Source organism: Microtus pennsylvanicus, chromosome 14 (genome assembly GCF_037038515.1).
Source record: "Microtus pennsylvanicus isolate mMicPen1 chromosome 14, mMicPen1.hap1, whole genome shotgun sequence".
NCBI lineage: Eukaryota > Metazoa > Chordata > Mammalia > Rodentia > Cricetidae > Microtus > Microtus pennsylvanicus.
In genome coordinates this window covers 7,485,008-7,497,311 of record NC_134592.1, presented here as the reverse complement: position 1 = coordinate 7,497,311, position 12,304 = coordinate 7,485,008, and the positions used below count along the sequence as shown (strand labels likewise).

At 40.4% G+C, this 12,304-nt stretch overlaps 1 protein-coding gene across 2 annotated transcripts in view; it reads left to right on the top strand.

The window, feature by feature from the left end:
* The window catches only part of Rcor1 (REST corepressor 1), an 87,852-nt gene that overhangs the window by 54,625 nt on the left and 20,923 nt on the right, over positions 1-12,304 (top strand). For both annotated transcript variants that reach the window (XR_012907756.1, XM_075948398.1), the window contains exons 4-5: positions 6,885-6,937; positions 11,678-11,839. Coding sequence is in view for 1 of the 2 variants with exons in the window: in XM_075948398.1 (XP_075804513.1) it covers positions 6,885-6,937; positions 11,678-11,839 (215 nt within the window). In the remaining variant the exon portion in view is untranslated. The remainder of the gene's footprint in view (positions 1-6,884; positions 6,938-11,677; positions 11,840-12,304) is intronic.

Genomic DNA, 12,304 nt, shown 5'->3' with positions numbered 1-12,304 from the left:
GATTAATAAAAAATGGGTTAATTTTAGATATAAAAACTAGTTAGTAATAAGCCTGAGCAACAGTCTATAAACAGTTTATAATTAATATAAGCCTCTGTGTGTTTATTTGGGACTGAACTACTGCAGGACCGGGTGGGATGGAAACTTCCAACTACATCTTCTGTTCTTGCAGGGGACTTGGGTTTGATTCCCAGCACCTACAAGACTCTCAACCATCCATATGATGGGTGTTATGATCTCAAAAGGTCACACCAGATGAACAAGTGGTGCACATACACACATGCAGCCAAAATACTCATATACACAAAATAAATCATAAAAAGTCATCCTGTTGCATTATACGTTTTCTGAACTATTATAGTGTTGAATATTTTTTTAAATATTTATTTATTTATTATGTATACAATATTCTGTCTGTGTATATCTCTACAGGCCAGAAGAGGGCACCAGATCTCATTACAGGTGGTTGTGAGCCACCATGTGGTTGCTGGGAATTGAACTCAGGACCTTTGGAAGGGCAGGCAATGCTCTTAACCACTGAGCCATCTCTCCAGCCCATATTGAATATTTTTTAATTTTAATAATTTATTTTTATTTATATGTGGGGGCATGGAGGCCAAAAGATGTCAGATTCCCTGAAGCTGGAGGTACAGGTCGTTATGAGTCTACCTACATGTGTGCTGGGAACCTAACCCAGGTTCTCTGGAAAAGTAGCAAATGCCCCTAACCACTGAGTCATCTCTCCAGACCCATAGTATGTTTACCATTCTAAATTTTTTTTGGAGGGGGGGTGTGGTTTTTCGAGATAGGGTTTCTCTGTAGCTTTAGAGCCTGTCCTGGCTTCCAAAGGTCCTGAGTTCAATTCCCAGCAACCACATGGTGGCTCACAACCACCTGTAATGAGATCTGGTGCCCTCTTCTGGCCTGTAGAGATATACACAGACAGAATATTGTATACATAATAAATAAATAAATATTTAAAAAATATTCAACACTATAATAGTTCAGAAAATGTAGCCCAGGCTGGCCTCAAGCTCACAGAGATCCCCCTCCCTCTGCCTCCTGAGTGCTGGGATTAAAGGTGTGTTCCACCACTGCCCCGGCTACCGTTCTAAATTTCTACATAGATACACTGTAAATATATACCTACTATCTAGATACATTTTGAATTGTTTCTATTCAAGATATCCCAGTGGCTTTCTAGTTCCTAACATGTTTTAAATTGGAAGCTAAAAGTTGCAACATGACCCTGAATTGTGTAACTAGTGTTTGCCCTTGTGACCTTCTTTAGAGTACTCTCATTAGTGCCTTCCTAGTTCTCTTGTCTGGAGTACAAGTATTCTTCTCCCAGGTGTCCAGTTCCTTAGGTGAGACTACCAGAGAGGTCTTTCACACCCTATGAAATAGGAACCACTCACCGTCTTACCTCACTTGATTTCCTTCCATCTTATTACACAACATACTGTTTATTGTATGCTCCTCTATACTATAAGACTGAATGCAGGAACTTGTTATGTTTGGTCTGTTTGTTTGATTCTGTTCTCTCCTTTGGTATGTGGTGAGTAAATGTGCAGTATCAGTTGAAGGGAGAAATAGGAGGAGTATGAAAATTCCTCAGCATACAGTCACAAATTCAGGATTTTTATCTGTTATGCAGCTTGGATCATCTGGAGTCTTCTAATTTCCTTGTGGTCATCAGTTTACTCAATAAATACTAGGCACTGTTTGAACCTGACAGCCCTGCTTAAATGTGGCTTTAGTTTGATGGGAAGCTGCCTTGTGAGTGTTGGAATGTACCCACTACAATTCTGGTCCCTAATAAATGCTCTAGAAGAGCTGGGGAGAATGGACAAAGCTTATTGAACAGAGCTGAGCGCAGTGCTGAGTTAACACTCTCTGACACGTCTGGCTTCTTTTGCTTCTACTCATTATTATGCCTTACCTTCTTCTTTCTACATTTGGATCTCATCTGGCTACTGTTAGAATTTGTTTATTCTTTCTGCCAACTGAGGAAAGTTACTTTAAGTTTTCACTGCGGACATTACTACAGAAACATTCTTTGACCTGTTTTTGTGTCTCATCTGTTTAGCTGAGAAGTCAGTGCCAATCTAAAGTGTCATATTAGTTTACCACTGCTACCAGAAAAAGACAGAAAAAAAGGAATTTACTCTTTCTCTGGTGTTACTGCTGGAGTTAGATTTATACATTGTAGATAGTCTAATGGGCGTAACATTGTTGCTCATACCCAGGAATTATACTACTTTTGTTAGGTATGTTTATTATATGACTTTCTGTTATATAAAATGTACTTTTTAAAAAAGCATGCATCTGTAGGGATGAAATTAACTGAAATTTTTTTAAATTAATAAACTATAAAGCAATTTGGGTTCAACTAGCCAGATTGGACTATGAACAAAGATTAAAGTATTGTCAATAATTTAATTTATTTACTTTTCTGTGAACCACAGAAAATATCCTTTGATAGTAAATACCGCTTAATATTTAAGATTGGGTTTTAAGATGTGAAAATTAATCTCAAATGGTTTTGGGGGGAAATTACATACATACATACAAGTTTTTTATTATTATTAAAAATAGCAGCAAGGACATATGCCTTTAATTAATCCCAGCTCTTGGGAGGCAGAAGCAGGTGGATCTCTGTGAGTTCAAGGCCAGCCTGAGCTGTAGAGTGAGTTCTGGGACAGCCAGGCTACACAAAGAAACCCTGTCGTGAAAAATACACCCCTCCAAAACAAAACAAAAAACATTGATAATCCTTCATCCTACCATATGGACATCTTTTGTTTGGGGAGATGCTGTGGCTCACAAATGCTAACACCTCCCACCCCCACTGTGTGACTGCTAACCACTGTTAGTTTGCTTTCTAATCTCTACTCTGTGATGCTGTACACTATGGTATCGTTCCATAATTTTTAAACTATCATTTTCCTGCCATTAAAAATGAAAGTAGGTGCTTGGTAGTGGTGGCAAACACCCACGCCTTTAATGTCAGCACTCAGAAGATAGAGGCAGGCACATCTCTTGAGTTCGAGACCAGAATTACAGAGCAAGTTCCAAGACAGCCAGGGCTACACAGAGAAACCCTGTCTTGGTGTAGGTGTGGGGAATAAACAATGCTAGGTGTAGTCATTCAGGCCAGTAATCCCAGAAACCTGGAAGCTAAAGTGTGGGAATCAAGATTTTGAGGTCAACTGGCCTACACGATGAGACTTTATCTCAATGGAAAACAAAAAAACAAAACAAAAAAAAAATGGAAGCTGGGCATAATGGCTCATGCCTGTAATCCCAGCAAACCAGAAGGCAGAGGCAAGAATATTAATGTGAGTTTATGGCCAGCCTGGTCTATATGGGTAAATTCCAGGCCAACCTGGATGATAAAGTGAAATTCTGCCTCAAACAACAATAAATAAATCTCACACAAATAATACTCTACCACCAACAAAAAATGAAGATGTGAATTTTGAGCTGTTATATTCATCTTGTAGCCTAATTTACTTAGCCAGTTTTTTTAAAAATCAAACACTTAGTTTCTTTTTCTTTCTTTTTTCTGGTTTCCTTACTCTAAATAACACTTGTAAAGTTGAAAGCATGGTGTCTTACCCCTGCGGGAAAGGACTTCCTTCATTCTGAAGAGTAGGCTGCCTAGAGAAGTATATGCATAGTTCCTTCTTTGTACTTGAGACAGTTATAGTGAACTGAGTTATTTCTCTCTTCAGCTGTAAGGAGAATTCCAGAAGGCCTCAGATCACATCTGCAGGAGCAGCACTAGCCACAAAGTAGACCTGAAAGATCCAGTGTACAGTAGACTAGTTTATTCTCCATTGTCTTGCTGCAGTCTGCTCTGTAAGCTCAAGACCCTTTTCTCTAGCACTGTCCACTTAGAGGGCCTGTACTGCACAAAGAAAAAAATCCCTTCAAGATAATCTTAACTCTGTCCCCGGGAGAATCAGTCATAGAGAGGAAGTGACTTGGGAGCAGCATATGTGGCAGAATTTCCTGTGTGATACAGCTTGTTTCCCTCACTGTCCTGCCACGGCTTAAAGACTGATAAGCCACTCAAGGTACTGGGATTTAGAGGCCAAAAACAACCTTTTGATTGACACCGTCCTCCATAGGTGGCCTTGAAATGAGTATTTTTTTTTTTAAGATTTATTTATTTTGTACACAGTGTTCTGTCTGCATGTATGCCTGCAGGCCAGAAGAGGGCACCAGATTTTGTTACAGATGGTTGTGAGCCACCATGTGGTTGCTGGGAATTGAACTCAGGCCCTCTGGAAGAACAATCAGTGCTCTTAACCTCTGAGCCATCTCTCCAGCCCTCTATTTTTTTTTTTAAGGCAGTCTCTATCCGTGAAAAGGAAGTTTGGGGCATTAATATACATTAGATACTGAAGGTGTTAACTCAGTGGTAGAGAATCAATTTAATATAGAAAAGATCTGGCTTCAGTTCTGAGCACTGAGGAAAGTAGCTTAAAAAGTATGTTTCTTACGTAGAAATACAACTCAATGGGAAAACACTTGCCTAGCATGCATGAAACTGCAGGTTTGATTTCTAGCACTGCAAAAAGGAAATGTTTATGACAATTCATTTAATAGTTGTTACATTTGATTATTTTAAATGTTCTCCTAACACTCTATGAAGGACTGAAGAAAAGTCTCATTCTTGTCCTGTAGTTTGAGCAAAGGAGTTCAACTATCAGGCCCTTAGCTGAAGCCAAGGCCTTTGACTTGGATGGGGTCCAGGACTCTTATAATCAGAAGTAGATACATGATCAGCCTATCTTCCTCTCTGCCTTTCCCTACTCCTCCTTTCCTTTCTGTTATGATTTTACAGATCTTGATTCTTTCCTTTGGATTATAGTATAATAGCCAAGTACGAATTGAAATCAATAAGATTGCCTTGAGTATTCTACTTCTTGCTGAGGGACAAGTAAAGTAAGTTGACTTGATATGGAAGAGTTAGAGGACTGTTGTAGTTTAACATTAGATTTTTGTTTGTTAGTTTGCTTGTTTTTGTTTTTGAGATAGTGTCTCACCATGTAGCTTTGTTTGGTCTGGAACTCACTGTGTGGACCAGGCTGGCCTCAGACTCAGAGATTCACTTGCACCACACTCAGCCCTAGTCTGCTTACTCTTACACTGATAAATGGAAACTTGAGTTCTAGAAAAGAGGACAGAATTATTCTAGCTACGCAATAAGTTGGTGTAGGACACAGCGGTATGGTTTAGGTCAGAATAGAACATGACATGCATGGCCTTGTATGGAACAGTCATCTGTCTGTTTCTGCTATTTATTGTATTGACTGGGTAGCCAGGGAGGGGTATTCTATGCAGTGGGATTTTCTTTTATAAGACCAGACTAAGAAATAGCGTGGTTCATCTGACTTGTGTCGTCGTGTCCCTGTCTTCTCCCCCCACCCTTTACCCTTAAAGATATTCAAGCTTCAAGTGTTAGCTGTAATATTGTCTGTGTCCACCAGGTGGCAGAACTGCTGTACTTAAATGTTCCTTTTGCTTCTGTGTGAGTCTTAAGGATAACTTCTTTAATAATAATAATAAAAGAAGATGCCATGGTATTTATCATACTCTGTTGTGCTGGGAATTGAACCCAGAACCTTATGCACGCTGGACATAGCACTCTTTTGAGCAACATCTCCAATCTTATTACATTTTTAAAAAATGTTTGGCGTGTTCAGTTTGTGCTGTGAGAGAAATTGCTGTCATGCTTCCTTTGCAGTATCTAATGCCAGTGCAAATCTTGACTGTATTTTTAAAGCTCCATTAAGGCCATAAGCTTTGTCCTCAACCTGCCTCATGGTGTCAGCCTATTACTCTGTAGAATATTCAGAATCTGATTTTCTGAATCTCTGCAGTGTCTGGGGAAGGGAAGGGTGAATTAAGGTTACCATAGCAGTTTTCATCTGTATCTTTTGTCCTTTGCAATTACATTTCAAGTTCTTACTACTTGATACTAAAGACATGTTTTATTAGGTTAAAAGCATTAATTAAAAAACAAAGCTTAACACCAGCAATTTTCTATTACTTGCCCTCAGCTTCTATCAGATTCTTCTGATCATGGCTGTATTTTCTTACTCTGTTCAGGCTACAGCAAAATAAGTGAGTATCCCAACCCCTAAAAAGCCATTGACTAATATACTCTGTTTTACAATCACGATGGTACATATCTGTGACTACTACAAATAACATCAGATGGCTTTCCATGTTTGTTTTGATAGTCATTATGAAGTGAACAATTGCACTGTGCTGTAATGGCTTTACTTTCGAGCATAGTGAGTTCGCCCACTGGCTGATTTTAATGCTTCTGACCTGCAGGCTGGTGTCAGTCTAACAATCAAAGGCGGCCTCCTCTCGAGTGAGCAGGATGCACTGGGGAAGGCTGCAGTAGTATGTGTGCCCACAGCAGGGAATTGTGCTTCTGTGACCTTTGTAAATGGTCCTGACCTGGTTCCCTGGTTCCTCTGCACAGGACTCACTCACCCCCACACTGAAATGAGCTCTCTGTAAAGCTTTGGACAGAATCAGAGATTATTGTGACTGAGACACAGTATTGAAGAGGACCTGGTGACACATGCCTTTAATCCCAGCATTCGGGAGTCAGAGGCAGGTGTCTATTGTGAGTTCTAGGACAGCCAGACTACACAGAGAAAACCCGTCTCGAAAAACAAACAAACAAAAAATCATTTCGACAGCCGGAAGTGTTACACAGAGAAGGTATTGGAAAAGTCTTCCGAGCCCTCATCTTTTAGAGTATGGGGAAACCTGTGCTTTTATTTCCACTGTCAGCTCTGGTGAGTGTAAACTTGATGTCCTCAGGCTGCTCACTATTGTCCTCTGTTTTCCAGTGGACGAGTACATCGCTATCGCCAAAGAGAAGCACGGGTACAACATGGAGCAGGTAACAGCATGTGTGTTGCCACTGACCCCTTCAGTGTTTTCTTCTGTGTGCTGAGTGGGCATATGGTAGTAGATACCAGCTAGTTCGGTTTTCTCATTGGAATGTGTGATTGGTTTCTCATCCTGGTTGTATAATGTCTATGATGTGATTGTATAATGACTTATGGTACTATGCTCAGACTTGTTGCTTACACTATCTAACAGAAACTGACTGGGTAATTTGAGGTATTCAGCTAGGGTTCAGTTGAGCTGAACTTCTAGCTTTGCAGGCACTTTGTATGGTGGGGTAAGTGATAGTGATAATGAAAATGGTTTGCCTTCTATGATTTCAGACATAGTGATTTTGTCTTGGGCTATTTGCTGTTCCCTCTCTATAATAGAGTTGGAAACATCTCCAGCCCATCTCCTGAGAAGAGCCATAAGACATCATAAGGTGAACATACATGAGTTTAATAAGGGAGGGGGGAACCACACACAGACTGGCTTCTAGAGCCAGTTTCTCAGTGAGCTCAAACAACATGTAACAAGTTAGCAACTTGTTGTATATTTCAGCAGAGTGGGAAGCGCCTGTTAACAACTGTTGGTACATTTGATCTGTAAAGACGTAGAGCTTCGAATTGTTCCCACCCATAGAAAGGTATAGCTGTCCACACCTCGCCTGTAGCTCTACTTTAAGCACTTGCACATGTATTCTGGCAGCAGCTTGCATGTAGTTTGTAGGAACTGGGGTACACAAAAACATACCCTGTCGCCCATGTGAAAATCTATGACGAACACTTGATCTTTGAGATATGACTTATTACTGTTGTGATTACAAAAGCCAGGCAAAGGAGCCAGTGGCCATTGTGCTCAGCCTTGCTGCTGTTGAGCTCTTCTCCCAGCTGAAGTGACCGAGGAAGTAAAGGGACCAGTGCCCTCAACTTCTTGCTCTCTGCACTTTTCATTTCTGAGAGGTCGACATTAAAGATGAAGACAATCAAATGGAGCAACATGTGAGGAGAAAATTAGAGAGAAGCTGTCCATGTCCAGGGAAAGAAATATGCTCAGAAAAGATCTAAGAAATCATACCTTGGCTGGGTGGTGGTGGCGGTGGCGCAGGCCTTTAATCCCAGCAAAGGCCAGTGGATCTCTGTGAGTTCAAGGCCAGCCTGGTCTACAAGAGCTAGTTTCAGGACAGGCTCCAAAGCTACAGAAAAACCCTGTCTCGAAAACAAACAAACAAAAATATCACACCTTGGGCTGGTTCTTGGCACACAGACAGATAGCAACTATAAAAAAAATGTAACAAAATCACCACAGGGGAAGCAAGCATCTGTTCGCCATTGCTAATGCATGATTAAGTCCAGATGTCCAGTTTCTGAAAGGAATCACAACGCATACATCAAATCAGGAAAGTATGGCGACTGGATAAAAAACCTTTTGTGAGTTTTCCTTAGGAGGCATGAACTTTTCTTTTTACCCCAGTTAAAACACCAACGACAGAGCAAAGCACAGTTCCCACCAAGCTTGTGTAGTAAGCCAGTGAGCTTGCTGGGGTTACTTTCAGGAGCATGAATTTGCTAGTTTTATGAATTTATCTTGACAAAAACCAAAAAACTGAGGAAGGAAAATTTTATTTTAGCTCAAAATTTCAGGTAACAGTCCATCATCTAGAGAAGTCAAAGTGGGAACTTTAGACAGCTAGTCATGTCATATCCACAGTAAGGATCAGACAGAAATGAGCTTGCAAGCTTGCTTACTTGCTTGTTTATGCTCAGCTGGATTTCTCCACTTAGGATCCCTGCTCAGGGAATGTCACTGCCCACAGTGTGCTTGGATTTCCCACATCAGGTAGCTAAGGCAATCCCCCACACAGGCAAGCCACAGACCAATCCAGTGTAGAAAAATTTCTCCCTGAGATTCTCTAGATTGTGTTAAGTTGGCATTTAAAACAAGCCATCATTACAGGTGACTCAGAGGCAGTTGCATCACTGAAAAGCCCATGAGGGACAGCTCACAAAAACTGCTTCTTTGAGCTCCTGGAATAATTTCCAGGCAGCTTGACAGGTCACAGTCTTCTCTCCCTAGTATTCCTTACTATGCACAAAGCCTGAAATGTGGATGAGATGCTTATGAATCTTGTAACATTTAGGAACTTCCTGAAACTTACTTATTTACTTCTCACACCTCAAGGAGGCTTCCTTTAGGATAGAACTTTAAATTTTGAAAAATTGATGCACAGAAAGACCTGTTGTCAAATCTCTTGCACACACACACACACACACACACACCCTAACTGGTACCAGGGATAATCCCAGAACCTTGAGCATGCTTGGCAAATGCTCTATCACTTAACTGTATCCCTTAAGTCTTAAATCTTACCTTAAGACTTTAAAGTAGTTATATTACAATTGCTCAAAAAGGCCATTTTGGCCGGGCAGTCGTGGCACATGCCTTTAATCGCAGCACTCGGGAGGCAGAGACTAGATCTCTGTAAGTTTTAGGCCAGCCTGGTCTACAAGAGCCAGGACAGGCTCCAAAGCTACAGAGAAACACAATCTTGAAAAACAAAACAAAATAAAAGGCCATTTTGAATAGGCAGATAATGAATTTGAACATAGGGCAATTAGTTGTTTTTTTTTTTTTTTTGTTTTGTTTTTGTTTTGTTTTGTTTTTTCGAGACAGGGTTTCTCTGTGGCTTTGGAGCCTGTCCTGGAACTAGCTCTGTAGCCTAGGCTGGCCTCGAACTCACAGATCCGCCTGCCTCTGCCTCCCGAGTGCTGGGATTAAAGGCGTGCGCCACCATCGCCCGGATGGGCAATTTGTTTTATTGTTTGTGGTACTGGATGGTGGAAGATCAGGACATCCTGCATGCTAAAGAAGTATTTTACTACTGAACTATACCCCTAGCCCAAAAAACTTAAACTTTAAACTGAGTTTAAAGGGTAGGGGAGGTGAACAAGAGTGAACAGTACCTAGGAGTCCTGTGGGACATCTTCGAGGAGAAACAATGTAAGTAATTTAGAAATTTCAGGAGAAGATGGAGGGAAGGAATAGGGAGAGACTTTGAAGGGAGGAGGAAGGGTAGAACCTCCTGAAGTTGATATGTCATCCAAAAACAACTCAACATACTTCAGAATGAACTCACCCACACCAAGATTCAGTATGAGACCCTCAAAAAAGCCAAAGATGCAAGAAAAAAGCCATTTGTGGCATGCAGGAGATCACCAGTAAGGTTATCAGATTTGTCATCAGGAATTTTGGAGTCCCAAAGACAGTGAGTGATCTGATATATTTGAAGTGGAAAGAAAAAAGTCAAAAACTTTCAGCCAAGAATTGTCTGTATAGATCAGATAGATAGATGTTCAGCTCAGTGGAGGGAATGCATGCCTAGTATACACAGGATCCTGGGTTCCCTCACGTGAGGCTACAGAAAAAGGAAAGAGAAAAAGAGTCCTACACTTGATAGAACTTGACTTTCAAAAACAAAAAGAGGGGCTGGTGAGATGGCTCAGTTGAGTAAGGGTATTTGTCACCAAGTATGATGACCTGAATCCACATGCCGGAAGGAGAAAGTCTAGTCATTCAGTTGTCCTCTGTCGCCCACACGAGTTCTTTGGCATGCATGCACATATGCACACAAGTGAATCTGCATGTACACACACCCAGCTAATTTTGTTATGTTTTGTTTTTTGTTTGTTTGTTTGTTTTTGTTTTTGTTTTTTTGAGACAAGGTTTCTCTGTGTAGTCCTATTCACAGAGATCTACCTATCTCTGCCTCCTGAGTGCTGGGATTAAAGGCTTGCACCACCACCACCCAGCTAAATAAATTTTTTAATTTATTTACAGATCAAAAAAAAAAAGACTCACCATGTCCTCTCTCCTAAATTTTTTCTTCAAGAATGCTGTAGGAAACCTGCAGGAGAAATAGGGTATTAAACAGTATTCAGAGCCAGATGAAGGGATAAGACTAGAATCAAGGTAACAAGCTGGGTAAAGCTAGTATCAATATCATTACCTTAGTGTTTCTAACTCTGCATTTTTCCAAGTAGCCCAAGTAATTTATTTAAAACAAAGTTAGCTTCCTCCCCCCTTTTTAAACATATGATATAGAAAGATAGAATTCTGTCATTTCTACAACTGAAAGGGGTGGAATGACTGTAAAAGAAGCTTGCTTTTTTTTTATTTTATTGAAGCTATTTATATAAAAATTCAAACCCAAGTCTCACAACTTGAGAATGTTTAATGTGATCCCTGTGGCAATCAAAAGGAATAGCTAGAAACCTGTGGACCCAGCACTTGGGAGACTGAGTCAGAAGGATTGAGAGTTTGAAGCAAGCATAGACTTCATCAGGAGAATCTTGAAGGACAGAAATGCTAGTTTTCCACTTTTTTTGAGACACTCACTAAGAGTAGTCAGAATCTAGGCAGTTGCTGGGGCCTGGAACAGAGGAGATAGAGGGAAGAGAGCTACTATTGAGCTGGCAATGTTTGCTTCGCAAGATGAGTCTTGGGAATCAGTATTATACCTGTGCATGTTTTCAGTACCATGGAGTTGTGTGCTGAAAAGAGCTTGGAATTATATATACTAGGTGTTAACATGTATCTTCACAGAAACTGGGCTGGGGTTGATGCCTGTAACTTCACAGTGTTATATGCGGCATTCTTCTTTCTCACTTATCTGATAAAAACATGCTGATCTCACTCCCATTTTAATATTTCCTTTATTTGTTCTAAAATTTCACTGATAACATTTTTCTAGGCTCTTGGGATGCTTTTTTGGCATAAGCATAATATTGAAAAATCATTGGCAGATTTGCCCAACTTCACCCCCTTTCCAGATGAATGGACTGTAGAAGATAAAGTCTTATTTGAACAAGCTTTTAGTTTTCATGGGAAAACTTTTCACAGAATCCAGCAAATGGTAAGCAGGTTTCTTTGACAGTTTTTGTTTTGTTTTGTTTGTTTGTTTGTCTTGCTTTTTATATCTTAGAGTATACGTGATCTACGGTTATCATCAACTTCAAACATCTCATTTATTATTTGTTTGTTTTATATGTGTGGGTGTTTTGCTTGTATGTATGTCTACATACCACTTGTGTGTCTGTTGCTCTCCGAGACCAGAAGAGGGCATCAGATTCCTGGAATGGGAATTAGAAACATTTGTGAACTGATATCTGGGTGCTGGGAATTGAACCCAGGCCTTTTGAAAGAGCAGCCAGTTCTTAACCGCTGACCTCCCTCTCCAGCAGCTAATATCTCCTTTTGAATAAAGTTCCTTTGGACAAAGCAGCTAACTACACTCACTGCTCTGTAGCTCAGCAGTTAGGTATAGAGCAAAGCATTCTCTTTTTCAAGTTTATAGTCTACACTTACACGTCATCACCCA